The sequence below is a fragment of the Polistes dominula genome, unplaced genomic scaffold (genome assembly GCF_049000335.1).
Source record: "Polistes dominula isolate Pdom_NZ unplaced genomic scaffold, Pdom_raw_medaka contig_82, whole genome shotgun sequence".
Taxonomy (NCBI): Eukaryota; Metazoa; Arthropoda; class Insecta; order Hymenoptera; family Vespidae; genus Polistes; species Polistes dominula.
The window spans coordinates 7,053,429-7,079,572 of NW_028301046.1; the positions used below are offsets into that span (position 1 = coordinate 7,053,429).

Here is a 26,144-nt window from a genome sequence, read left to right on the forward strand (position 1 = left end):
TATTTTTTTGTACATAAGAAATATTAGGATATAGCAGCAATATGATATCTGATTTGTTCCAGTTTTTATTTGTTTATATTTTATGTAATTTTTAGTTCCTCTTTTAATCATACAACTCAACAAAATTACATTTTAATAATAATCGAATACAATTAAATAAATGGATAATCTTTTATGAAAGAATTTACGATGATTCGGTGAAATAAAGTATTTATTCATAATTAAAATGTTGCTAGAATGTGTTATCTACTTTTGTACGGTCCTGGCCAAGAACGCATTAAGTGAACGCGCAGGATCAACCGCAAAATCTTCTATTTATGCTCTTGTCGCGATTTTTGTCGCGAGTCGTTATTGAGTTGAACTTAGAAGCCTGATAGGTTCCCAGTGTCTACATGGCCTTTAATGAAAAGAAGAGCATCATGGACATATATTACGGTGAGTAATTGTTCTAATCATCTTTTCTTTTATTACATTTTTTAAAAACAATATCAATTTGATCATATATACACCCTAAATCTCTTAAAGATTATATATACTTCACTATAAATGCTCGATTTCTAAGTACTCGGATTCGCTTTTCTGTTTTTATTTTCAATGATGAACTTCGATTTTTCATTGTTTATATACATTTTTAATACGAAATATCATATAAATGAGGATAATTTGATTTTTACCTGTATGTTATTATTGATCGCATTTGGATTTCTTATGACTGATTTGAGAACCGTTAGCGCCACCTGGCATACATTTTCTGAAATTGTTTGTACGCGGCGATTAACGCGCTTTCAATTTAAAAAACAGTCGGTAATGGTACAAAAACTCTCACAGGGATAATAATAAATATGATTATATACATAATTATTTCATACTATTTTATTTACCTTATCTAAAGTATTTCTTTTGCATTTTTTTTCTTGGTTTATTTTATCACGATAACATATCTTAACTTTAAATGACGTAAAATGTCAACGTTGTATCTTTGTCATTATTATCGCGCCATCTTACATTTTATGTGTCATACTGATGTAAACTGTACTCGTCATCGACAGAAATTTGTGGGCTTATTCGTAGCCGGGTATAATTGCGAGTGTCTTTTTTCTCTTCTTTTCTGTTCGTTAATTTCTAAAATTTGTATTACGCGTAAGTATAATATATACATATATATTTACAAAAATGATAGTATATATATTATTCGGTAAAGGTTTGTTATTAGAAATTGTTTTGGTAAAGTTCATCGTATGATACGATAACGGAAATACTTATTTGGTCAAAGAATCTCAGTGTAGTACGAATATTGTTCTTTCGTTATATATCTTCTATCTTACATATTGTTTGTTTTTTCGATAAAGTGATTTTTTGCAGTAATTCAATCGTTTATTAGCTACTAACATATGTAAGTATTTGGAATACAGGTTATGGGCGTTGTTCTTGCAAATTAGTGTAAATTATTTCACCTTCAATGATCGACTATTATATAAATTGTGGTATTCACTATGATATTCGTATCATGTTCTCGGTTATCAGATACAAATTAAAGTGATATCATATTAGTATTCGTATAATTATACAATGAGATTTGTATAATTGTTTTTTGTAAAGCATTTTTCCTTTTTATAATTTGAACTTTTTTAGAAATATGGACGGAGTGGGTAACTCTACAGAAGTTGAGATCGGTGGGCCAAGAAATATGCAGCAGGCAGCATCTAGTAAAAAGCTACAGCAAACACAAGCTACGGTTGACGAAGTGGTGGGAATAATGAAGGTTAACGTAGAGAAAGTATTGGAAAGAGATCAGAAATTGTCAGAGCTTGAAAATCGAGCCGACGCGCTGCAACAAGGTGCAACGCAGTTCGAGCAACAAGCAGGAAAACTTAAAAGAAAGTATTGGTGGAAAAACCTCAAGATGATGATCATCATAGGTATCATATGTGTTGTGATCTTGATTATTATTATATGTAAGTATCTAGTTTTGTATATTATATGTGTTTTATATTGTATGTGTTTGATTTAAATGATCTTTCTATTTTTTATTGTTTACATCTTTGATAGACTCCGCTGTACCAAGTTCTTCAGATTCTGATAATCCTAACACAACTGCAGCTCCATAATATTTTTTAATGGTAATGTAACTTATCGTATTGGTCTAATATTCCATTATCGGAGTTATAATATAAAATGAAGTTTATATGACAAGAATATGTACAGGTTATAATGATAGAACAAATTTCTATGAAAATATAATGTATGATCTGGTTAATAATATAATTAAGGGATAAAAATGATACGCATATTTTTGAGACTTAATCTACGTGATTGCACAATTTGTATATTTAACGCAGTATTAATATGGGTGGCCTTTTCTTTTTTAAATAATTGATGTTGAAAGATACCAAGGTGTTTTATGTTGTTGCAATGCTTATGTACGTTTATCGAGGATATATAATATATAATGTTTATACTCTTTTCATGTGACTTCTGTACACATTTTGTATACCTACCATCTTATTTTTTATATTGTAAAGAAGTTTCTCTTAGAGTATACTGTAATACTTTATTATTCGGAACTGCAAAATACTATACATGCATACAAAATGTCTATTTAAAATTCAATACGAATTATTAATTATAATATTTTAATTAACATTCGTACGGGTAAAGTAATACTTGATTTTTTGTTACTTATAAGTAATCATTAAAAGTTTGGTCCTGGTCGTTAAAAATGTCTCACAAGAAGGACAAAATTTTCGCCTTCGATGAACAGTTAACGGTTAACTACTTTCGTGCCGACTATTTTAACAAATAAAAAACCTTATTATTAGATTCTTATGCTAAAAAATCAAATAACTAATATTAAAGCGAATTGTAAACGTAAATAGACGGTTCAACGATTAAATCAAAATAGTCAAGAATGTACTAAAAAAGAATATACAAGAATGGAAACATCGAGGAAAGTGTTAACTGTAAAAATAAACTATGAAAAATTTCAATATTGCTCGGGATATGATTCATAAGAGAACGGTAAATATTTATTCAAGATATTAGCGAGATCACCTGACGTTAAAATCGATTAAAAAAATATTCGCGTCATGTGTCGATCGCAAAAAATATTGTTTCATCGATTTCTTCTTTTCCTTAAAAAAAATGTAAAAGAAAAAAGAGACACGAAAAAGATTTTAAATATAAGTTTGACATTGGAATAGACGATTATATTTCTATTAATCGAAGTAATTATGTTGAAACAAAAGTAAATGTGTTAACAATTAAGTGTGACGCTTTGACCGATGTAACAAGATTTTGATTTTCCCGCAAAACTTTGGTAGAAATCTCGACCGCCCTCATTCATACACCTATCAGTCGGCTCGCGACCGTCCGGCCGGATAGTCAGAGGCGGCACGCGAGCCGTGCGTTCGCGGCGTTGCGTTTGCGCGTCCATTTTACGATTTTTAGTATACTATTATTCTTATTGTTAGATATTATTCTAACAACACTACACGATTATCGTTAACCCGCGGTACACACGCAAGCGTTTTAAAACTATCGGCAAGTAAATATATATATCAGAAATTTCTATTTATTAACAGTTGTATAAAAAAGTAAACGAATACCGGCACGAAAGAGATTCTCTATCTCTATCTCTTTCTTTCACCCTATCGATAGTTCTTAGCATCGTTTTTCTTCCTGTCTTCAGAGATCGACCGGTTGTTTCGTTCCACCGATTGGTGGAAGGCTATACTTAAGTTGACTCTTTCTTTTCTAAACTCTTCTGAATTTCTTTCGATAATCGTTGCGTTAGTTATTTTAGTTTATTATTATTATTATTACTATTATTATTATTATTATTATTATTATAAGAACGTATGTTATATATATTTTTTGTTATTCGAGTATTATAGGTCTAAGGAATTATATTTTCTTTTATTTTTTTGTGAACTTTTTAGAAAAATAAACGTTTTAGAGATAAACAAAAATATTCTTCGAATTTGGATTAATATTTATATATATTAATATATAACAAACGATTTTTATTAGTCATACTACGATTTGTTCGCTTCGATTTATTCAAATTCATACGAAAGTGTTGAAATGAACGAAATAATACATACAAATTCATAGTAATGATCTATACCACCAGATAGTGCTGCTTATTTGTAAATTCGAAACTAGTCTTACGTTCGGAGATCAGTAACGCAGAATAATTGGCAAGAGAAAGAAAGAAGGATTGAAAAATCTACTTTATTATCAGAATCGATAGTTAGTTAAGTCGATTGAAATTATAATATTTTGACAAATGAAGATCGTGATTGAAAAAATCGTTCGAACGTTAACTTCGATTCCCTTAACTTGTTAGGGTCATTGAGACACGCGTCGCCTTAACGACAGCAAAAGAGTGTTCGAATTTGTTTGTAAAATCATTTCAGTCGGTCGGTGTGTTGATAGAAAGAAGAAAAACCGAGATTCAAAAGGTTTTGAAATGAAAACCGCATACGGAAGCACGAGAGTGATTTTTCCAAAATTTTTCGTATCATCCGAATCGATAAAGTTAATATGTTTCTTTTAACTCTTACAAAAAGCAAGTTATTATAAATTTTTCATCTCTTTTTCTTTTCTTCTCCTCTTTTCGGTCTTTAGAAATTTTATTTAATACACGTTTGTAGATTTTGATAATATTTCGAAAATATATTTTTTAGCCAATAAATTACGTTTATTTTTCATTATGTGTAATGCGAGTATTTAAATATTTCTTTTATTTTATTTTTTTTTTAGATTTTGTATATTTACAGATTTTTCAAATACGATTTATTTTGATTCAGACTCATTTTAAAAGGAATCGATTGATTAATTTATTAACATCTTTGCTTTAAAAAAAAACTCGTATAGTTTTGATATTTCTTCAGATTCAACCGTAAACATTACCATTTTTATTCTGTATGTTAATGTGAAAAATAAGAATCGTTGAACGATTAAAGTATGAAGAGTAGATGGTAAATAGATAACTATGCGAAGCGTTTAATATCGTTAATAATAGCAACTTTTTGTCTTTTCTGTTTTCATTCCTAATAATAACGTTATTCTTCTAATTGAATTGTCCGTTTATTTAAGAGAAAATTACATTGCATTGTTATATTGTAGATTTGTCAACGATTACAAGATAGTTTATAGGAGAAGTGAAAAATAGTGACAATATTAATAATTAGAAATAAAAAAAAGGGAAAGAAAAGTTAGAGTTGGTTTTGCAAAGAGTTCATCATTGACGAGATATCGGAAGGTAAAAGAAAGAAAGAGAGAGAAATAGACCCGTTATGGACAGTCATTAGTAAGATAGTTGTGTGCGTGCGAGTGAAGTGACGACAACCTAATCCAATCCCAATCCTCTTTCATTTTTTTTTCCTTTTTCTTATTTCTTTATTGCGGTTTACTTGAATTTTTCAATACCGGGTGCTTCAGCGGGATAAACATTCAAAATGGCGTCTTCAGAGTTGGGAAGAGAAAACGATGAGTATGGACTTGGATATCAGAATACTTTGGTGAGTCTTTTCTTTTTTTTTCCATTTTATTATTTTCGTTCGTTCGAATATAATCGTTTTATTTTTTTGGGCGGCTTATTATCATCGATGTCATTATAAACAAGAAGAAAAATGTATGTGAACGAGTAAAGAAAAAAAATTTGAAGAGTCGTACGTATCGAATCGATAAGAGCAAGTTTAGAGAGCTATTCGATATTCGATACGTACGTGTACGCACGTACTTAAGTACGCGCGCATCGTTTTACATTGTAAACAATATTTTTTTAAAGATCTTACTAGCGGATTTATCTTTCACACACAGAGTATTTTTATATTTTTTGTTTTACATTTAATACTTCGAATCAGATTACTTTGAAGAAATAATCAAAATGGATGACATGATGAAAACAGACGTTTGATGACGTACGAGTATACACAACCTGATATATTCGAGCTTAGAACAATTCGAGTTGAGAAACGCGCCAAAAGTTACGGCAAGGGTTGCAAACCTATTTTCATGTTTATTCTTAGCTTAAGTAGATTCTTAGGCATAAATAGTTCTTCTCAAAGAAAGTAGAATCATCTTATGCACGAACAAGATCACGATTATAAATACGTGCTTTTAACTTTCTTGCGTGCTTTTTCATATTCTTCGATACCTGCGATTTATCGACTTATTGCGTGGAATAGTCGACGTTTAGTCAAATCGTGACCGTCTTTTAAAAAAAAAAAACATTTCGAACTCTAGATCACTCGTTACTTTTATTTCGATTTGTATATATAATAAATTCGTTTTAAAATTTTGTTATTTATAGATAGTTCTCTCTCTCTCTTACTCTTTCTCTTTCAGTTATTTCAAATGTCACGGCAGCTGAATAAAGATGCATAAACGTAGCTTGGCCCCAGACACTTCTTATTTCTTTATCCTTGTATTTAACTTCAATTTACTTTCTGCTGTATTACTTTTGCCGTTGTCACTGGTTTATAAAGTTATTTTTGCGTTTGCCAAATTCCCGGGACATTTAACAGTTTCCTATAATTATAATATAAGTTTAAAACAATGCTGGATTCATATTCGAAAGAATGTTATTATTCATCTTTTATTCGTCGTGTCTTTAAACGCTACTATAATTATTCATTCCAAGATAGAGATAAATTGTATTTGAACTAAAAAAAATGTTTCGTTTTCTTTTTTTTTTTTTCTAAACACACATATATTTTTTTCTTTCCCTTTCGAATATTGCTTCGATTAAAGATCTTCGATTATCGAGAAACAAAATGATCATTTATTTATTCTACTTAATTTTTTTTCTATTCTTTCCGTTTCCAACACTTTTCATTTCCTCCTTCCTTGATTTTTACAAACGACAAGTATTAATGTCGAGATAACATTATACATATCGTGACATCATAACTCGTTAGTGTTGATTATCGCTCGAACATCATCTATTGAAAACATTTTATCGGTAGTTAATAAATACATATCTATTATATTGTTTATTCTCTTATACTTTTGTAGTGTCAAGTTTAATAATGTTTTTTTTTCTTTTTTTATGTTTTTTTTTATTTATTTATTATTGATCGCAGATTATGAGTTTTAAATATCCATACAATTTTTTTAAGATTCTATTTTTTTTTTCATTCGGTAATAATGATTCAGAAGTATGATCGTTTTGAAATATGTATATATAATAAACGTGATTTGATCGGATTGCGTGTCATCGGAAGTATGATTGCATCATTCCTTTATGCATTTATTTACACATATACAGGATGTTCCAAAAGTTCAGGAACAAACTGATACGATTTGTATTAACCCTTTTATTACTAGCAACCCATATATGTGTCATTCATACAAAAGCTTGTACGTACGTACGAGCAACTCCTTTATACATAAATATTCATAGTTAATTAATAAACGAATGCGGAATTTGCTTTAGCTATTATACATGTTAACTAATCAAATTATCACATCGATTCAAGGATTTTGATCATCGAAGAAACACGTTAAATGCATGCTGGACGTATTACGTTACTTATTTTTCATCTCCTTGACTTTATTATTTTATCTCTACTCGTTTATTTATTTTTTTTATTTGTTATTTTTTTATACATATTAACGACCATCTTTAGCACGAAAAATAAGTTCGATATAATAATATAAAGTACACTGAAAATATACTATTTTATGATAATATATATTATTATTATTGAATTACTAAACTCGTTAGAATTTAAACAGATGAAAGTTAATTTTCGCTTTGATTACTTTCTCTATTTACGTACTATATATACATATATATATATATATATATATATATATATATATATATATATATATATATAAGATAACTGAAAAAAAAGTGAAAGAAAACATGAGAGATTTGTTGCTTGTCGAGAATAAAGATAAGACGTTCTTTAGTTGTGGTAGACTGGCAGAATGTTCGCTAGTGGTATCACAGAAAATGTCTTTCGATGATAATAAGAATCGAGGTCGAGAGAGGAGAAAGATTGGAGGAAGGGGTGAGGGAGAGAGAGAGAGAGAGAAACTAACGAGATCGTTGCCGATTCTAAACTTGGAATTATAAGAGGAAAAAATGAAGGGGAAAGAAAGAAGGAAGGAAGGGAAAGACGAGGAAAAGATATTAATTTGTATCATTTCATAGTTAGTTAGGAATTTGCTTAAGTAAACAAATTTTTGTTCAAATATTTATGAATTTTCCTCAACCTTTATTCATACATTTAATTGAATAAACTTGATCATAATTTACTTTTCGCTTTCTCTTCAATGAGGATACATTATACTTAAATTTTGTGTATATATATATATAAATATGGATATACGCATGTGTGTATGTGTATTTGTACATACAATAAGTGTATTGATAAAGTTCATTAGACAAATGATTTATGCTTACCTGTTTTTAATCGAGTTGATTGAAGCGTTTGAATCGAAAAGGTGTTATTAAAAGTGTATATATATGTATGAATATTATATGTGTATATTATATGTATATATACATATAATCGATTCTACAAATCGTAAGAGGAAGCACACAAATATTTATTCGTTAACTTTAATGATATTCAAATGCTGCTAAAGCTATGTACCATAGTATGTACACATTCACATATAAATACATGTTATAATACATTCACGTATATACTTTATTTGTTTTGTTTTAATATTATATTTTTATTTTCGAGTATTTCTATCCAATTAGCTAATATTTAATTACGATTTTCATATTACAAGGTATAATTAGTTATATAACAATAATAATGATAAATAATTGTAAGTTTATTAATCTTTTCGCATATCTTAGAGGTATCGTTTAGTATAAATTTGCTCATACATACGCATCGTCATGTAATATACGAATCCTTGATGGGTCGATTGAGCTTTTGCATGGATTTGTATATAGGTCGTTAGTAATGAAAGGGTTAATTATTCTGTTCTTTTTCTTTTTAATCGTCACACCCAACAATTCTACTATGAGAAACATGCGTGCGGGATAACGGTTTAGAAATAGTATCTAATTCACATAAACGTTCTTCGTATTCTTTTTATTTTATTTTTACATATGCTTGTATATATGTGGCTGTGTGTGTGTGGATTACGCGTGAACGTTCAAGGATAATACATGCAATCGATTATGACATTTTTTTAACATATTCAACGATTAATAATAAGTGATTGTTGTATTATAGCAAAAAAAAAGAGAAATTTGAAAAAAAAAGAAAAATAGTGGAACAGGATTAAATTACATTTTAATTAATGTACACCTGTTAATCTGATTGCTATAATAGTATTGTTAGTAGAGAAAGAAACAAATAGAAAATCGCGTACAATTCGTAAACATAAGTTGAGTCGATCTGATAAATGAAATTTGAAAATGGCGCCATCAAACGTCGCCCAGGTTGTCCAACACTCGAAACAATTTTTCTCGGGCAGTGTCGACACAGCAAAGAGAGAAGAAACATTGTATTGGTACGTGATTAAAACGACAATAACGCATCAACGATCGATTTTATCGTTATCGTTAAGTTTTACGTTTTTAGCGATATATTTAAATACTTTTAAAAACTGAGAGAAAATTGGAAAGAGTTAAAATCGTGTTTCTAGACAGAAATTGTAGAAAATGTCGTAAACCTCATGCAATGAGTTACGTAATTTTTATTTGTTTTTCAACAGAGTTAAAAGGCGCCAAATTCAAATATTCCATATCGTAGATTCTTATCACGAGGTCAGCAGTGGTATTAATAAACTTGTGGATGTTCAATGAAAAAGTAATAAAAATAAAAAAAAGGAAAAAAAAATAAAAAAAACAAAACAAAGTAATATATAAAATAAAATCACATCGATCGATTCAATAAGCAAGTGAATTAGTTTAACGACGATATTTGCGTCCTCGAAGTGTAATTATACATATTTTTCGAAGATAAAAAAAGTTGCTTGCTCGTCATAAAATCGATGAAGCTGTTTAAACGATAACCAGAATCATTCCAATATAACAACTCAGTGGGTCGTTTGGTAGCGAGACACACAAAACGTTTTTTGAAAGCGATAGAAAATATTTAATTGATACGAGTTGCGTCGAAGTGAAATACAGGTTAAGGGTCGATACAGTTCAATTTTATCTTTTATTTATTCGAATGAGAGTAAGGCAGAGATAAAGAAAATCAAAACACTAGGAGAATAAGAAGAAGAATAACAAGAGGAGTTAGGGGGCAAAGAAAAAACAGAATAAAAAAACAAGTTACAAAAATGATAATCTTTTCTCGTGGAAGCTCGTTGATACGAGTTTCCGTATCGACTTGGTTGAGGACATTACAAATTTCGAGAAAAGAAAAAGAAGAAGTCGTTGGTGTTCTTGTTGGTACTGTAAGAAAGATGGCATCCAGTAGTAATAATACGAAGGATAATATGGTTGTACCAAAAGAAGAAGTCGTCAGGTTCATTCAAGAATGCATGTGCAAGGTGGGAACGCACGAAGAAGATGCTCACGTAGTTGCATGTCATTTAATGACCTCTGATTATCGCGGTCACTTCAGCCATGGTATGAACAGAATGCAGATGTACGTGAACGATATTCAAAATAATATCATCGATCCTGTCGCCAAACCAGAAATCATACGAGATTTTAAGGTTCGAGAGAATTCTTATGAAATGATCAAATGAATACTTCCAGAGTTATCACAAATGTTCTTTTATTTTTTTAATTTTCTTAAGAAAATATTTACGTCATTTTGTTGTGAAAAATTTTTGATTAGAGTTGTTACCTTTCAATGATTACCATTGGTATATATCATTTGAATCTTCAGTTTAGATTTAAACACATCGAGATAAACCTTGAAATATTAACGAGCGATTAAACGATAAAATAAGATGTTTCTCTCTTTTAATAATATCTATTTCGTATCGTGGGAGTAACATTCGTTGTCGGTTTGTAAACATTAAATCTACCTTCCGTCTACTATATCTAATTAACAATCGCAAGTGCAGGGCTATCTGTTGTATACGTCGTGCTTTGTGCATAATAAACGAACGAGCGTGTGTTAACATTCTTACGTCATCGGCAACAACATTAATGAGCCGACAATCAAATATCGTAATTATCGTGTCGAAAGTAAATATTCGAGATTTTTCTCTCTCTCTCTCTCCTCTTCTTCTCATCTCTTTTTCTATAGTGTACATTACAGGCTTCTCAAAAATTCGTTTCACCGAGAAAATAATAATAATAAAATAAAAAAATTCGATGTTGTTTTAGTAAATTCGACTCTGGAAGTATATTAGACCATTAATAAGAATAAGAAAAAAGGAAAGAAGGAAAAAAAATAAAGATATATTTTCTTAAAGGTTAACTACATTTTTTTACAGGCGATAGCATTGGTAGACGGACGAAATGGTTTGGGTCAGGTAATCGGCAAATATTGTATGGAATTAGCGATAAAAAAAGCTAAGGAATATGGAATTGGTATGGTATCAGCTCGAGGATCAAATCATTTTGGTATTTGTGGTTATTATACATTGATGGCTATGGAACATGGTCTGATTGGTTTCAATTGTACCAATACGAGTCCTTTAATGGCACCGACGCGTAGCAAAAAAGCTGCTTTAGGAACGAATCCTATATCCTTAGGCATGCCTGCAGAAAATGGCGATGAATTTCTTTTGGATATAGCTACTACTGCCGTGGCACTGGGAAAAATAGAGTTAGCTATGAGAAAACGTGAATCGATACCCGCGGGCTGGGCTCTCGACGGTCAGGGTAAAATTACTACGAATGCTCAAAATGCTTACGATGCGACTCTCTTGATGCCATTGGGTGGTGAAGAACGGAATTCGGGTTATAAAGGTTACGGACTTGCTACCATGGTTGAAGTTCTTTGCGGTGTTCTTTCTGGTAGCCAGTTTGGACCAAACATTCGTGCTTGGAAAAAAGGCGACAAGATTGCTGATTTAGGACACTGTTTCATGGCTATCGATCCGGAAGCTTTCGGTAGTGATTCGAAAAAGAGATTAGCTGTTTTGCTCGGTCAACTTCGGGAACTTCCAACTACTGGTGAACTACCTGTTCTCGTGGCTGGTGATACTGAGAGGTGTGCCATGGCAAAGGTCGATAGAGAAGGTGGAATAGAATATCATCCAAATCAGATAAAAGACTCCGCTGAATTTGCTAAAATCATGGGTGTCTTACCCATGAAATTAATACCTAAAATTTCCAGTTAGATTTTAAGATTTTTGGTAAGAATCAAAATTTCCAGTTAGATTTTAAGATTTTTGATAAGAATTAAAATTTCGTACTATTGTGTATGATACTGCTCGATAGATCTAATCGAATAATAAGTTTTAAGATCCAGGAACAAATTTGTTACCATTTAATATACTGTTATTTTTAATTGACAAAAAACACGATGCTTGATTATTTTATAAACAGATATATTTTTCTACCAATAAATGAATTTACGATATACAATATAATAAAAGTTTATTAACAGGTTAATAGATTACTGTACGAGATTGACTACATTTTTAAAAAATAAGTTTAACAATCTTACTATTTAAAGTTGATTAGGTTACGGTCAACTGCTATGAATAACTGAACTGTTTATCCTATAAAAATATAATAACTCTTCTACATCTCAATTTATTTTTCTAAAAATATATACATGTATTTTTTGTTAACAATAAAGTTATTTATTTAACTATTTGTTCGTATATATCCTTTAGTTAATTTAATTGTATCATGAAACGAATGATAAATCTGATTAGGATTACGAAATGAATCGATATGACAGTTTTCATGTTTCCGTTTCTATTGGCTTTGCACGAACAGTGTTTATCTCGTTTATCCAGAATAAACAATTGTTTGTAATGATTCGATGATTTCATGAAAACTAGGTTTTAATGCACGATGACATAAGAGATATGCAGTTTATCATGTTCATGATCACGATCAGGATCACGATTAAGAACTTGATAGACGACGGTAGTCGATGATGACGGTAATCGTACAAATATAATGACCTTGAATATCGACTCGTCCAATATTCAATTCACGTTTTGTTTTAATTCTCGATTGTTTTGTCATATGAGTATTTTAAAAATAATATATTTACGTTGTTTCGTCGTTTCACGATCGATCAGTTTTTCTAATGACATCTTGTGTTTCGTGGCAAACTTCTCTCGTTGCATAATTTTATCCTTTGTGGCGAACGACGAGAAAATTACGCTTGTTCTTTTTTCTTTTTTTTAATTGTTTTTTTCTTCTACTGAGATAATAAAATAGATGAGATGAAAGATAGATTAGCCCTCTGTAACTGATTCTCTTTTGTCTTTTAATAAGCAAATATTATGTAATATGAAATTTATAGTGTAAATAATACTAATTGTAACTATAATTATTATAAAAGAAGGAAATCTTATATACATGATATATAAATAATATTACAATTATAATATAATATTTTTATAAGTATAAACACTAATACTATGTATTATATTAATTAAAATTGAATAATTGGTAGTTATATATTATCATTAAAAAAATCTAAAAAGTAATAACTTTAATTATACTACATGTTGCTTATATGTGCCCATTATTTTAAACTAAATAAATTCAATGTAATTTTCACGATATTGTTAAAAATGAACCGTTAGATAACGTTTGTTATTTCAATATTATAGAATTCATATAGTGTTCAAATATAAATCTTTAAATATTTCGAAATAAGAGATTCATGACTTAGACCACTTTCATAATTATAGGCACATATACAATTAGATAATGAAAAATTATATTTATTGCTTTAAGATTTTTATTATAGTTTAATTATTATAAATAGAAAACACAAAAGTGATCCTTTTTTTCATAATTACGAATATAGCAGAACATTGTATCTAAGGAACTCGATACATTCAGACGATGATATTTCTCAAAAAATATTTTTAAGTTTCATCAGAGAGTGGTAAACAAGTTTATCGTCTTGGAAACTCTCATAATTATGACGATTTCTTGCTATCATTACAATAAGCACATTTCGGTAATATAATTGTTGAAATTAAACTTTGATGGATTTTACTATTTGAATTTTTTTTCTTAAATAGACAAATACATGTTTAGATTTTGCTTGTAACAAAGTTGTCGAGTGAACATATACAGTAATTTATATTCTATCTCATCGTAATTTATATTCTATGACCATTGGAATAGATTAGCTAGTTTCTTTACTTGTCACGTTAAAGAAACGTCAAGGAATTTCGCACTTTCTACATCGTCGTGGAGAAAGGATAGTAAATAAAACCAAAAGAAGAAAAAGAAAAACAAATAAAATTTGAATTGATTTAATTAAAGAAATTAATTTTTTTTCGTATTCGAAATTTTTTTAAAGACTTTTTTTTTATATATTATGTAATTATACGTACTAATATTTTGTAATATAATATAAATATATAATACTCTATACCAGTGGTTCCCAAACTTTTTTGTCCTATCGTTCCCTTTCCAGAAAAAATATTACTTATCGCTCCCCTGAAAATTAATTTTTTTGTTTTCTTTTTTTTCTTTTTTAGTAACTCAATAACAAAAAAGAAAATTCATCGCCCTCCCTCCCCTCAAATGCGCCTGTGGCTGTCATCGCCCCCACAATTGCTTCATCACCCACTTTGGGAACCACTGCTCTATACTAAAAAAATACTATACACTTTGTGTTAAATAATCAATATTGAAATAATGCTACTCTCTGATCGTTGCTTGAATAATAGAAAACAAAGGATGAACAGAAACGAATAAGTTTATTGCAGTTCAGTGACAACTTCTTAAGAATTGTAAATCAAAACGTAAAACATGTGGATGGAAAATGTGTCGTTTACGATTGTTAAAGCAAAGAAAAAAATAGAAAATTAGTGGCACTTTACTTTAATGGTTCATGTTCTTTCTGCAGATGTTCTCGTCATTTATTATCGCATCTTTTGCTCATTGTTTTATGAAAACTTTTGTGTTCGCTGTTATTTACTAAAAGAATCTTTAATTTCGATAATTTAACGACACTTTTCAATTTACATAAAATTGTATTTCAATTCTTTAAAAGATTGAAATGAAAACAAAAAGAGAGAGAGAGAGAGAGAGAGAGAGAGAAAAAGAAATATGAAGAATAAATTAGTGAATAATAATAAGAAAGAAAAAGAAGAAGAAGCAGATGTTTTTCTTGAAATTATACTGCAAACGAGTAGTTAATATAAAAGACGCGTGCACGAGGTTGAAGAGTTATCGGTGAGCTTTGTTTGTTGGCACATTATCGACCACCAGGCGATTACGTGCTCTTTCTAAATATCATTTTTTTTTCCACAAAAAATGAGAAAAAAAGTTGAACGATAATAGAAAGAGAGAGAACGTTTAGTTTATATAAATGTTCATATATGTTTTAAGGTTCCCTTTTTTTCTATATTTATAAATCATTTACGATTCTCTCATTAAGTTTAAAAAAGAAATTTGAATTTATTCTATATTATATATATTATGAAGTTACCTTATAAATGTTCATATGTTTTATAATGATCTTTTTTTATTTATAAGTCATTTTATGATTTCTGATCAAGTTAAAAAAATTGAATGTATGTGTTTCATGAATTTAATTTTAATTATTAATTATGTGTAATAAGAAAGCAAAAAGTAAAGCAAAAATGATAGACGATGATAAGATAGTGAATATTTTGAAACGAACAACCGACAGCAGCAGGGTGCATCATCGTCGTCAGGCTAAACAGGAAGGAAGGCCCAGTAATTGAACAAACGATCCTATCCAAAATGCGATTGCATGCACTGTTGACGCATTCGAGCCGGGGTAATTCATTGTCGCTCTTCATGTGACTGACATTAACTAATTCAATGGTCTAATATATTGGTGGTGTAGGGTCATGGAACCCATCGGACTTATTCTTCTCCTTTTATTCATTCCTACATCTCGTTTCGGAATAATAATCATTCAAATTATTCAAAATGTTTTCTTAGATTTATACTATTTTCGTAAACGTCGATCCTACGAGTAGGGATTTAAATGATTACTCCACTTATGTTAGTGAATTTGTAAAAAGCATTATTTTAACACGGGTAATGAGTCATAAACGTCTTTCTCTCGTTTAATCCTCGTCATTGTCGTAATAATAATAATGAAATTATAAGAATCAAGGAATAACTTTGTTATTTTTCGTGAGAATATTTAAAGGAAACTTTAATCTTACAATAAATTGTGCTTGATTTTTTTTTAATGTGTAAAATCAAAAAGAAAGAAAATTCACAAAAAGAGACAAATCTATTTTTGATGTCGAAAAGGATTCTCAAGTATATCGTACGCAAACAAACGATTTTAAATAAAGGCGGTAAGTTCTAATTAAAATTGTAATTATACCTCTTTGTTATTACCGATACGCGGGAATATAAATTTTAAAATTATTTTCGCAGAGTCGGTAGCCTTTATTGTTGGATTATCTGAAGTTACGCTATCTGTAGCACTTGCTTACTCTCTAAAGTAAGAAGCACAAGCACGGTAAATTCAAATAAGTAAATTTATAACACAGCAGTCCTACAACTAACAATAACTTTGGCCGGGTTTTCTTACCGGTTAGTTAGAAGAAACGATTTGCTTCTTCGCAATCAGTTATTTTTTAATCGGCCAATTGAGATCCTCGGTACAACTCAGAGATCATGTATACATATATATATTTTCTGGTTTAAAGAATTTTTACATAGTTAGAGGTACGTATGTGAATTTATAATACCGATCAATTAGATAATGAAAACATACATATTTCGTTAATCACACGTAAAAACAAAATATAAAATATCCGATAGAAGGAAAATTTTATGAAGACCTTTATATGGTTACAAGAAAATATACTTGTAAAAAATATTGGCGAAAAAAAATGTAAAAGTAGAAGTTTGAAGGATCGATTTGTATAGAAGAAAAAAAAAGGAAAAGAAAAATGATCTCGATAAACGATCTCCTCGGTGTACGCACGTGCTTGAGGTTCATTTAAGACGGGACACTCATCGCATTATGCGTTAATTTCAAGCGATATGATAACTGGTGACTTTGAAGGCAACATCCTACGAGAGCCCTCGGCCTCTCGGGAAGTGCTCAATTGGTGTACACGGCTTTCGTACAGTCGGTACTAGAAACCTTACCGGCCGGTCACCACATCGAACGACAACATATATTCTAAGTTTGATAACAATAGCATATACATTTCCAACTAATATATATATTCATCTTTTTAATTTACTAGAAAAACGCGTTGGTAAGATTATCTTATTATTGACACAACGAAGCCGTTTAATCTATTAAAACTACTTTAAAGAAAAACGTTTATTATACAATCACAAACTGTTACTATTATAATATGACGACCTTCGGCCAAGTTAATGAGTCCACGGGACAAGTCATATAACGAATACCAATTTTTTGAGATAATCACAGGAAGATGATCAAACTTTTACTATCTTGTCAAAATAATATATATATATTCTTCTTCTATATATATAAAAACTCAGTGTCACATTGTTGGTTCGCGATGAACTCCGAAACTACTAAACCGATCTTAATGAAATTATTTTTATTTTGAGTAATTTTTTCCAACTTAGAATATAGGATGGTTTTATCGCAATTATTTTTTATTTTTTATTACCAATTTAAGGATTTATTATTTAGAGGTTATTTAATTCTCTAGATTTTGTAAGTATTCAAGAGATGGAGCTGTATTTCAATTCAATTATTTCAATTAATTTCAAGTTACACGTTTTTTTTCAGATTTACAAATGACATAACTAAACTTGACTTTTATATTTTTTCGTGTGTTATTATTTTATGTATTCTATTCTAATTGTGGTATTCTTTTGTATGTTATTATAATTTATCACAAAACTAAGTGCCTCCGGCAAGTTTCATAACATAGCCACAGCAACGTGTGGTCGAAGTTCCCTAGTAATAAATTATTTGAAAAAAAGAGCTTTAAAAAGTATAATTCAAGTAATTTTTTTAACATATACCCATCGTCAATTAAACTTTTTACATACGAAAAATTGTTAATTCAAATACGTTGCATCAAATTAAACGGATATTATCGTTGAGATGTTAAAAGGGATAAAAACTAAACGAAAAAAAAAGAAGAAAAAATAAATATATGAAAAAATGTAATTATAAATTTTGTTTTCCAATAGATAAAATCAATTCTATAACGCGATAAGATCATCACGCAGAGGTGTTCGCTAACACAATGGGGATAATTTGAATTGACCGAAGTAGAGAAAATTATTTTGCACACATAGTAGTTTGTCTCTTTAGGTGAGCGTATGTACGTGCTTGCGTGTAGTTATATTATTACGTTCGTGCACACTACGAATTGTACGAAGACGACGACTACGACGACGACTACGACTACGACTACGACTACGACTACGACTACGACTACGACTACGACGGGGATGGCAAAGTGAGGCTGATGAGTTCGTAAATTGGAGCAGCCTAGGTCCTTCTCTCGTTCTCTCTCTTCTCGTCATCAGTATGTGACTCACTGACGCTTCGCGTTAGATCGTTCGCCGTTAGGCCGATCTGTACGGGGTTTGCTATTACTTTTTTTTTCTCAATCATTCTCTCCTTTCTCTTTTATCATCTACTTACTCTTCTACATCTCTATCTTTTTATAATAACGATAACAAGTGCTTTTCATCTGATATGAGATTGCAAGAGAGTGTGATCTTCTTAAGAATTGTGAAAAGATAGAGAAAGAGAGAGAGGGGAGAGGGGGGAGAGAAATATTTGAATAAAAAATAAAATAAAATAAAGAAGAAAAATAAAAATATAATAATATAATATATATATATAGAATATAGTCGATTGTTCTTGCGTGACTTTTACAAGGTTCTTCCTACGTGTTAGCTCCGATCACACGTCCGAATCGTTCTACGACCGGATGCCGATCGTTACGCCTTTCGTGAGAGTGAATTGTATCTGTCATGTCGTTGAAAGAAATTCATTCTTTCTTTCAAGAGCTTGCTAACAAATTTTTCTATTTCTTTTTTTCAAATAAAATATATTTTATTTATTTGTTATAGTGGTTTTATTAGAATTCGTTTGATTATTGTTGAGAAGAATTTCGCCTAAATGACGGAATCTAATTTACATTGATACATTTAGTTAAAAAAAAGAAATCCTATATTTTGTCTCTCTTTTAATCTCTCTCTCTCTCTCTATATATTTTTTTTATTTTTAAAAAGTAAGACATTATAAGATATTTTTTTGACGTGATAGATTATAATGCGCAAAAGTCTATTGCTCTGAATTTTGATTGAAACAAAATCAAAATCGAAATAGAAATTATAATAGACCGGGTAACAATATGGCGAATCAAGCAACAAAAAAGGAACTCTTGGAGGAGAGCCTCCATCATCATCATCCGGAGGGCAACGAAGAGGAGGTTGATAAAGAGTGGGAGGAATTTACGAGACTGATGGCCAAGTTGAAGGAAAATCGGCTAAATAGGTCGCATAGGTAGAGAACAATCGTTCTTTTTATTATTATGCATGGTCTCACACCATTTTTATATATATAAGAATTGTTTTATTTAAAACATTAAATTTTTCCCATTTGATTAATTATATTGGTAAAAGTATTATAATTTCATTCGTCGATTATTTATAATTTTCTATTCGTAGATTATATATAAAATATATGGACTGTTTATAATAATAATTAAAAAAAGTGGTGCTAGATCATTTTCTATTGTTTCGAGAAAGTTAAAGATTTATATATATTGGTCAATTTAAATATATTCATTAATTATGTCAAGTCCGGCAATGTTTCTATCAATTTATCAATATGTAATTTGATTATATATTAATTTTTTTTAAGCTAATTTAACTAAAATAACGTATATTTACGGACTGCAAATAGTTTGTATCATTTTCAAGATTATTAAATTGTTAAAATCGTTTAATTTCAATTTTGAAAAATCAAATATTACTTAAAATATTAATATAAAAATATTAAATTCAATTTTGTTTACAAATAATAACAAGAAATAAAATAGAAGTAATATTTTTTATTTTTAACGTTAATTATATTGTTAAATTTAACATAAGATATTAGTAGTATTTATTTATGATCTTCATGCTTTCAGTGTTTTGAAATATTCTTAATGCACAGAAAGTATATAGGGTAATAACTGCTTCATATTCTTATATTTTTCGTAAATAATAGGGCTGGCATCATGAAACAAAAGTACCAAGGTGATTTTTTCAAATTTCGACGGTCTTTTCCGGACACATCTAGGTGATACATTTAAAATCTAAAATTCTGTGTTCTCCATTGACATTTTATTTAAAATACTTTGTATAGTGCACTTTTGCAAAACCTCATTCTACATATTTGCAACCAATTTACCTTTTCTTTATTAGTATTTCTTGTTATTTGTTTTATAATTTCGTCTAGTAGATTTTTTTATTAAAAGAAAATTCTCTCGATTCATTTCACGTAAAATAAATTTATCATGGTGTCTACATTGTTTTATAATATCATAATAATTTTATGGTCTATATAGAAAATTCTTTTTTCCTTTTTTTTTCTGTTTATGGTAAATGCACTTACACCATTTTTATAATCAATAGTTACGCAATTTTTTTACCAGTCAATTTTAAATTGAACAAAGTGCGTTGACATTTTTTTAAAGAAATTAAATACAAACAAGTTATAAATAAAAAGTTTACGCTAAATTAAGCATAAATAACGTGATATTTCATTTTCTTTTTTTTAAATGAACTTACACCACTTTCAAAATAAACGGTCCATGTATATGAAATCACATTTATAAGAGGAATATATCTATCTAAAGTTTTTTTTCTTTTTATCCTATTCTATATTTTTCTTTCATATAGTATAATGTCACCCTTTAAAAAAAAGAATCTTTCTATCAGGCCTTCGCAAGCCTTCTACCCGTGTCCTCTACCGACTCATGATGAGGAACAACAAGAATTCGATCCTTTCGACTATATAAACACTATTGTAAGACATTATTTATACTTTTTCTTCGAAATTGCTCAGCATGAAGGAATATTAGACAAAAAAAAGCGCAAAGAATGTTGTAATATTCGCTTGGAATAAGTATAAGGAAAGTTACTCTCTTCTTGGCAAAACCGAAGAATGCGTGAATCGTACAATGTAATAAGAACCGAATGTAATTCGTAAATTACGAGAAAAATCATTAAAGTCAATTTTTTTTTCTCTTTTACTTTTTTGTTTTTCTTCTTTTTCTTTTTTTAAAAAAAATTTATAAACACTCGCGGAAAGATATTAGGATTTTGTTCGGGCGCTATTTAACTTCTTGGGGGTAGAGAATAAAAACGAACGATGCCAATGAACGCTAGTTGGATTTATAATTATATCTTCGTTGTTGCTGCTAGACGAATCGTAGACGAAAAATCTTTGCTTGCCAACGAGAAAGAACAATACTCATCTTTTGTTATATTTCAATGATGTTTTTTAACCAACAATTAGATCAATTTCTATAATAAATCTTCGATCATCCAGAATTATTAATTATATTTTTTTTCTTTATACAATTATATTATCTTAAAAAATAATAAATTCAATTGGAAATATTAAAAAATCGTTTCTAAAAAAATTGAAAAGAAAAATAAAATATGTAATTTGATCGAAGATTCGATGAAATTTGGATAAAAAAGGGGAATAGAATATGGGGGATGGGGGTGGATGAATTATGACCGGTCAAAGAGAGATTTTCTACGGTCCGTAAAGTGACGAACGGTACGATGGTCAAAGTGACACGACCTTTGAACGATCGCCAAGCGTACACGACGAGGCTACATTTGAAATAAACGTAGAACGATATAGTTATATATGCATGTCGCGTCACGTGATTCGATTTTAGGTGCACCGCGTGATTCGCGTGAAACAATCCTAGCACGAACGACACCGACATTTAGGATTTAGTCACCAATTACGATTATACTTTTTTTCTTCTTTCCCTTTTTTCCCCCCTAATATTATTTTTTTTTTCATTTTTCTTTTCTTTTTGTGTATAAACGAAAAATAATTTTAACAACAATTCGTTTTTTTTAACAATCATCTGTAATAATCCTCATTTTTAACTTTTCGATTTTAATGAATATATATATATATATATATATATATATATATATATATATATATATCTATATGGGTAAGAGTTTCGTACAAAACAAATAAATGTTATAATTTATCGTAAAGTTTGGACCGTATAGTCGGAGTCTGTAGACGACGAGTCAACCTTGTCGAAGAGAATATCATCGACCTTGCAACTTTAACGCATTGTATGAGCGCGTGCGCGCACGTGCGCACGTGCGTTGCTCAATGTGCAGTCTGATCTTTCTAATAAATTCTAAAAGATTGTGCAAGCTTATAGGGCATGCGTGATCGGCATTTAAAAATGTTATTTCATGTTAGGATAAAATTATAATAAACCATTATGCATATATATATATATGCATTCACATGCATTTTGTTATATTCGCTTATAGCTAAGATTTTTTTTTCTGATTAACGCAATCATTAACGAATCGCATATTTATTTTATATTATTTGTCTAGATTATAATAAATATTAATTTATATTAAATATATAAAAAATATATATTTTATATTATATAATAATATAATATTAATTAGATTAATATTATATTAGATAAAAATATAATTCTAATAATAAGTAAATGTATGATTGATTTCAATGTTCCTATGTCACAATAGGAATGAAAAGCTTTACAAATTCGTTTTTAATTCACTTTAAGAATTTTTTTTCTCTTTCTTTTTTTTTCTTATTACAAATTTCTTATTAATTATATAACGTCAAATATACTCGTGGTATAAACGACTTTCCGTAGAATACGATTAGAAGGGTAGAGGAAGGGGATTAGGATTAAGAGGAAGAGGAGGAGCAGAGAAAGAGGGGAAGGTCGTTACCTCGAAATTTATTTCTGTAAGTTTTCAAGAAAAGAGGACGCCCAGGGTTCCATTACATCTTAATGGAACTTTATATACGCTTGTGTGTATACGCGCCAATGACTTGTATCGCTAATCGGTTAGGTCTAATTACTAAAATTGGATTAGAAACTGATTGCCCAATAGAACAACGCCGACACTTTGTGTTGTGTGGAAGGAATATATATATTAGGGTGGGTCAAAAAAATCAATTTTTTTTTTTCAATTGCCATGCAAAAATGGGTTGCTAAACACCTTAAAAGAATTCTCACCAAATATGAGCTCTTAATTTTAATAGGAAGATCCTCCGCATCGCAGTTTTTTATTTTTTTCTTAGTCCAATAGGATAAAATTCATACCTCATCATTAATTGATTGTATAGAAAAATGTTCTAGAAGAATTTTGTAGGAAATTTAATGTTCTACAAAAAAGGTATCTTATATTTTTTCCGTAAACCTCACCATTTGAATGATATTGAAGATTTAAGTTAGATTATTTTAAGACAAATTTCATTTTTGTTTAAGAATTTTATAACTCGACAATAAATGACTATTATAAAATGCGCAATACAAATTTTAGTAGGAAATGAACTGCTCTATAAAAATGGTGTCTTATGTTTTGGCGATTAAATTAAGCGTTCAAAAGATATTCAGAGACAAAAATCAGTACACATGAACATTTGATGATGATACTTTCCTTTTAAAGAATATTATTAACAGACAAATATTAAATCAATTTGTATATTTTTTGGTTTTTTTCTTTTTATATTCTGTTCATAATTTAAACAAATATAATATATAATATAATATAAAGATAATATAAACAATAAAAATAGCCGACACGAACATATATAATAGCCAACATTCAAAGGATGTGTACATCCGTGCGTAAACAAGAGACAAATAGATAGATAAATGTATATATAGAATATATAGATTTTGATATTATAATGTTAGATAAAAATTAATTCATAATTAAAATAATTGTTAAAGTAAAACGAAAATATATATAAATACGTGTTTGATGTCAATAGAAATATTAAGGATTGTAATTATATCCTTGTAAACAATAAGGATCCGCCCTTTAACGTTGCACGTTAGAAATTGCTAAAAATAAGAATTTCGATCGTTGCCAATTTTCAACAAATATGTTGGTAGTGGAAGTACGAAAACTGTCGTCGTCGTCAGTTTTCCTCCGCAGTTTTCCTCTGCATGCAAATAAGTGTGGACGGGGACAGTAAATCCATTTTTTTTCATAGAAGAAAAGTAAAGAACGGAAAAAATCATCAATTTAGTAATTGATGATTTAGTAATAAGAAGAAAAGTTTTTCGAAGAAAATGATCATCGTGTTTGTAAGCAAGGAAGATTATAAAAAAGAAGTTTGCAAGGATTTAATGAATAAACGTTAATAAACTGATATTATATTTTATTTAACGATCGATGAAGAAAATTAAGAAAAATATTTATCGTGAAAATTTGTTTTATTATCTATTGAGTATAAACGATTTGACGAAAAAGAGAGAACATGGATTTTATAAGATTATTATAATAGTGTGACTTTACGTGTTATCTGTCATTTATCTTTCTCACTATTTCTATCTTTCTATCTTTCTATTTCTCTTTTCACTCAACCGTGATTGCCAAGAGCAAGGAACAATAAGGATAGGCCGCTAAACCTAAGAAGAATCAGTTTGCTTTGCCAGAAATAACAAACTGATTTTAAACGACGACTTGCCAAATTTAAAAGGAACATTCTTCGACGAGATACGTATCGGAGAGTTGTTTCTTATATCTATCAACAACCACATTTGGTAAGAGAGAGCACCGATTGAGCGTATCAAATAATCGATATGGAAAATCATCATCAATTGGATGATTAGAAAAAGGAAAAAAGAATGTTTGATCTATCTATTATAAAGATCCAGCCTAAGTTGGAAAATTGGAAAAAATCGTCATCAATTACTTGAGACGTTATTCCAATTATCGACGTTTATTATTTTCCATCACTTCTTTCTGAGAATATCATTATTAGCTTTCATGCCGGCCGTTCTACTTAACAGGGCATACTTTGTCTGTAACGATGACTACATTGTGAGTGTAAGCTCGTTGCTTAATTTACAACAAATTTGTTATTCGTTTCTAATTAATCGTTTCAACAATATATATTTCATTTTTAATAAAAATCATTTCTTTTTTTTGATTTCACATTTTTGTGTGTGTCTTATAGGTATATGTTAATAATTCGAATTTTGTTTATTCTATACAGTAATGATGATTTATTATATCCTCCATCTGTTCGAATGACTAATTTTTCATTTTAAGTGTATCTAATTTTATATGACCACTTGCATCATCAATTCCAGTTGTCGTCATCGTTATCACTATCTTCATCATAATCATCGCATTAAATATATACATATATGTATATATCATTATATATATATCATTTATTTCAAGGATAATAAAAAGAAAAAATTTCAAATTTGAAGGGTAATGAGCCATACAAATTTTAAAACGATAACGACATTCCTTATCATAAATGGTATGATATATGTTTTATGCCGTAAAAATTGAGAATATTTCATTTAAAATAACATATCGTTCGTTGTTATCTCGCTATTTAAATTTGGAATAGATAGATAATCGGTAAGCCTTGATGATCATCGATTGTAGAAACGTAATAGTCGAACACGTGCTATCATGTGCTTAAAACACATATTTCAGTTTCTTTTGGTGCTAATCGTGAATTTTTTAGGCTGGTTTTACGTTTTTTTCTTTTTTTGTAAATTGATCTATATTCAACAAATCTGTGTGGGATTTTATTTCTATGATTATTTGGAAGCGATAGAAATATACAAAAAAAACAACATTTAAAACAACGATCAAGATCTTAAAATCGATAGATAAAAATTCATGGATTATATAATAATTTGTAGTTTGATTAAATTTAGATTTCATTGTCAATCCATTATTGACAGAATTTTTACAGATTAGATAAAATTTGATTGTGTTTAGGTAGATTGATATTAAAAGTACATACTTGAAATTTGTCGGCAGTCTCGCGCCGAACGTTGCGGTGGACACAAGAGATATCATCGGATTTCTTCTG

General features: G+C 29.3%; 3 protein-coding genes across 10 annotated transcripts in view; all 3 read left to right on the forward strand.

The window, feature by feature from the left end:
- Positions 1-276: 276 nt before the first annotated feature.
- On the forward strand, positions 277-2,465 carry Syb (Vesicle-associated membrane protein synaptobrevin). Of its 3 annotated transcripts, none has more exons than XM_015324162.2 (3): positions 277-435; positions 1,633-1,955; positions 2,050-2,465. In XM_015324162.2, exons 2-3 carry the CDS (start codon positions 1,637-1,639, stop codon positions 2,106-2,108), a joined length of 378 nt encoding a protein of 125 aa, XP_015179648.1. In that variant the 5' UTR covers positions 277-435; positions 1,633-1,636; the 3' UTR covers positions 2,109-2,465. The 3 variants fall into 3 exon arrangements, with proteins under 3 accessions (XP_015179648.1, XP_015179647.1, XP_015179649.1); XM_015324161.2 differs by lacking the exon at positions 277-435 and adding an exon at positions 519-1,140; XM_015324163.2 differs by lacking the exon at positions 277-435 and adding an exon at positions 1,212-1,393.
- A 136-nt stretch (positions 2,466-2,601) lies between these two features.
- ClC-a (chloride channel protein 2) overlaps positions 2,602-26,144 on the forward strand; it is a 30,477-nt gene continuing 6,934 nt past the window's right edge. Inside the window, exons 1-3 of one of the 6 annotated variants that reach the window (XM_015324072.2) lie at positions 18,480-18,616; positions 19,314-19,553; positions 20,975-21,062. In XM_015324072.2, coding sequence (XP_015179558.1) covers positions 19,402-19,553; positions 20,975-21,062 — 240 coding nt within the window. In that variant the 5' untranslated portion in view covers positions 18,480-18,616; positions 19,314-19,401. Of the gene's footprint in view, positions 5,526-18,479; positions 18,617-19,313; positions 19,554-20,974; positions 21,063-23,982; positions 25,133-26,144 lie in introns of those variants that run through there. The other 5 variants (XM_015324076.2, XM_089175217.1, XM_015324080.2 and 2 more) reach the window with 5 other exon arrangements.
- LOC107068076 (uncharacterized) lies at positions 7,867-19,432 on the forward strand. The gene is made up of 3 exons (XM_015324129.2): positions 7,867-10,653; positions 11,386-18,623; positions 19,280-19,432. The coding sequence occupies exons 1-2, from the start codon at positions 10,273-10,275 to the stop codon at positions 12,235-12,237; spliced, it is 1,233 nt and encodes a 410-aa protein (XP_015179615.1). The 5' UTR covers positions 7,867-10,272; the 3' UTR covers positions 12,238-18,623; positions 19,280-19,432.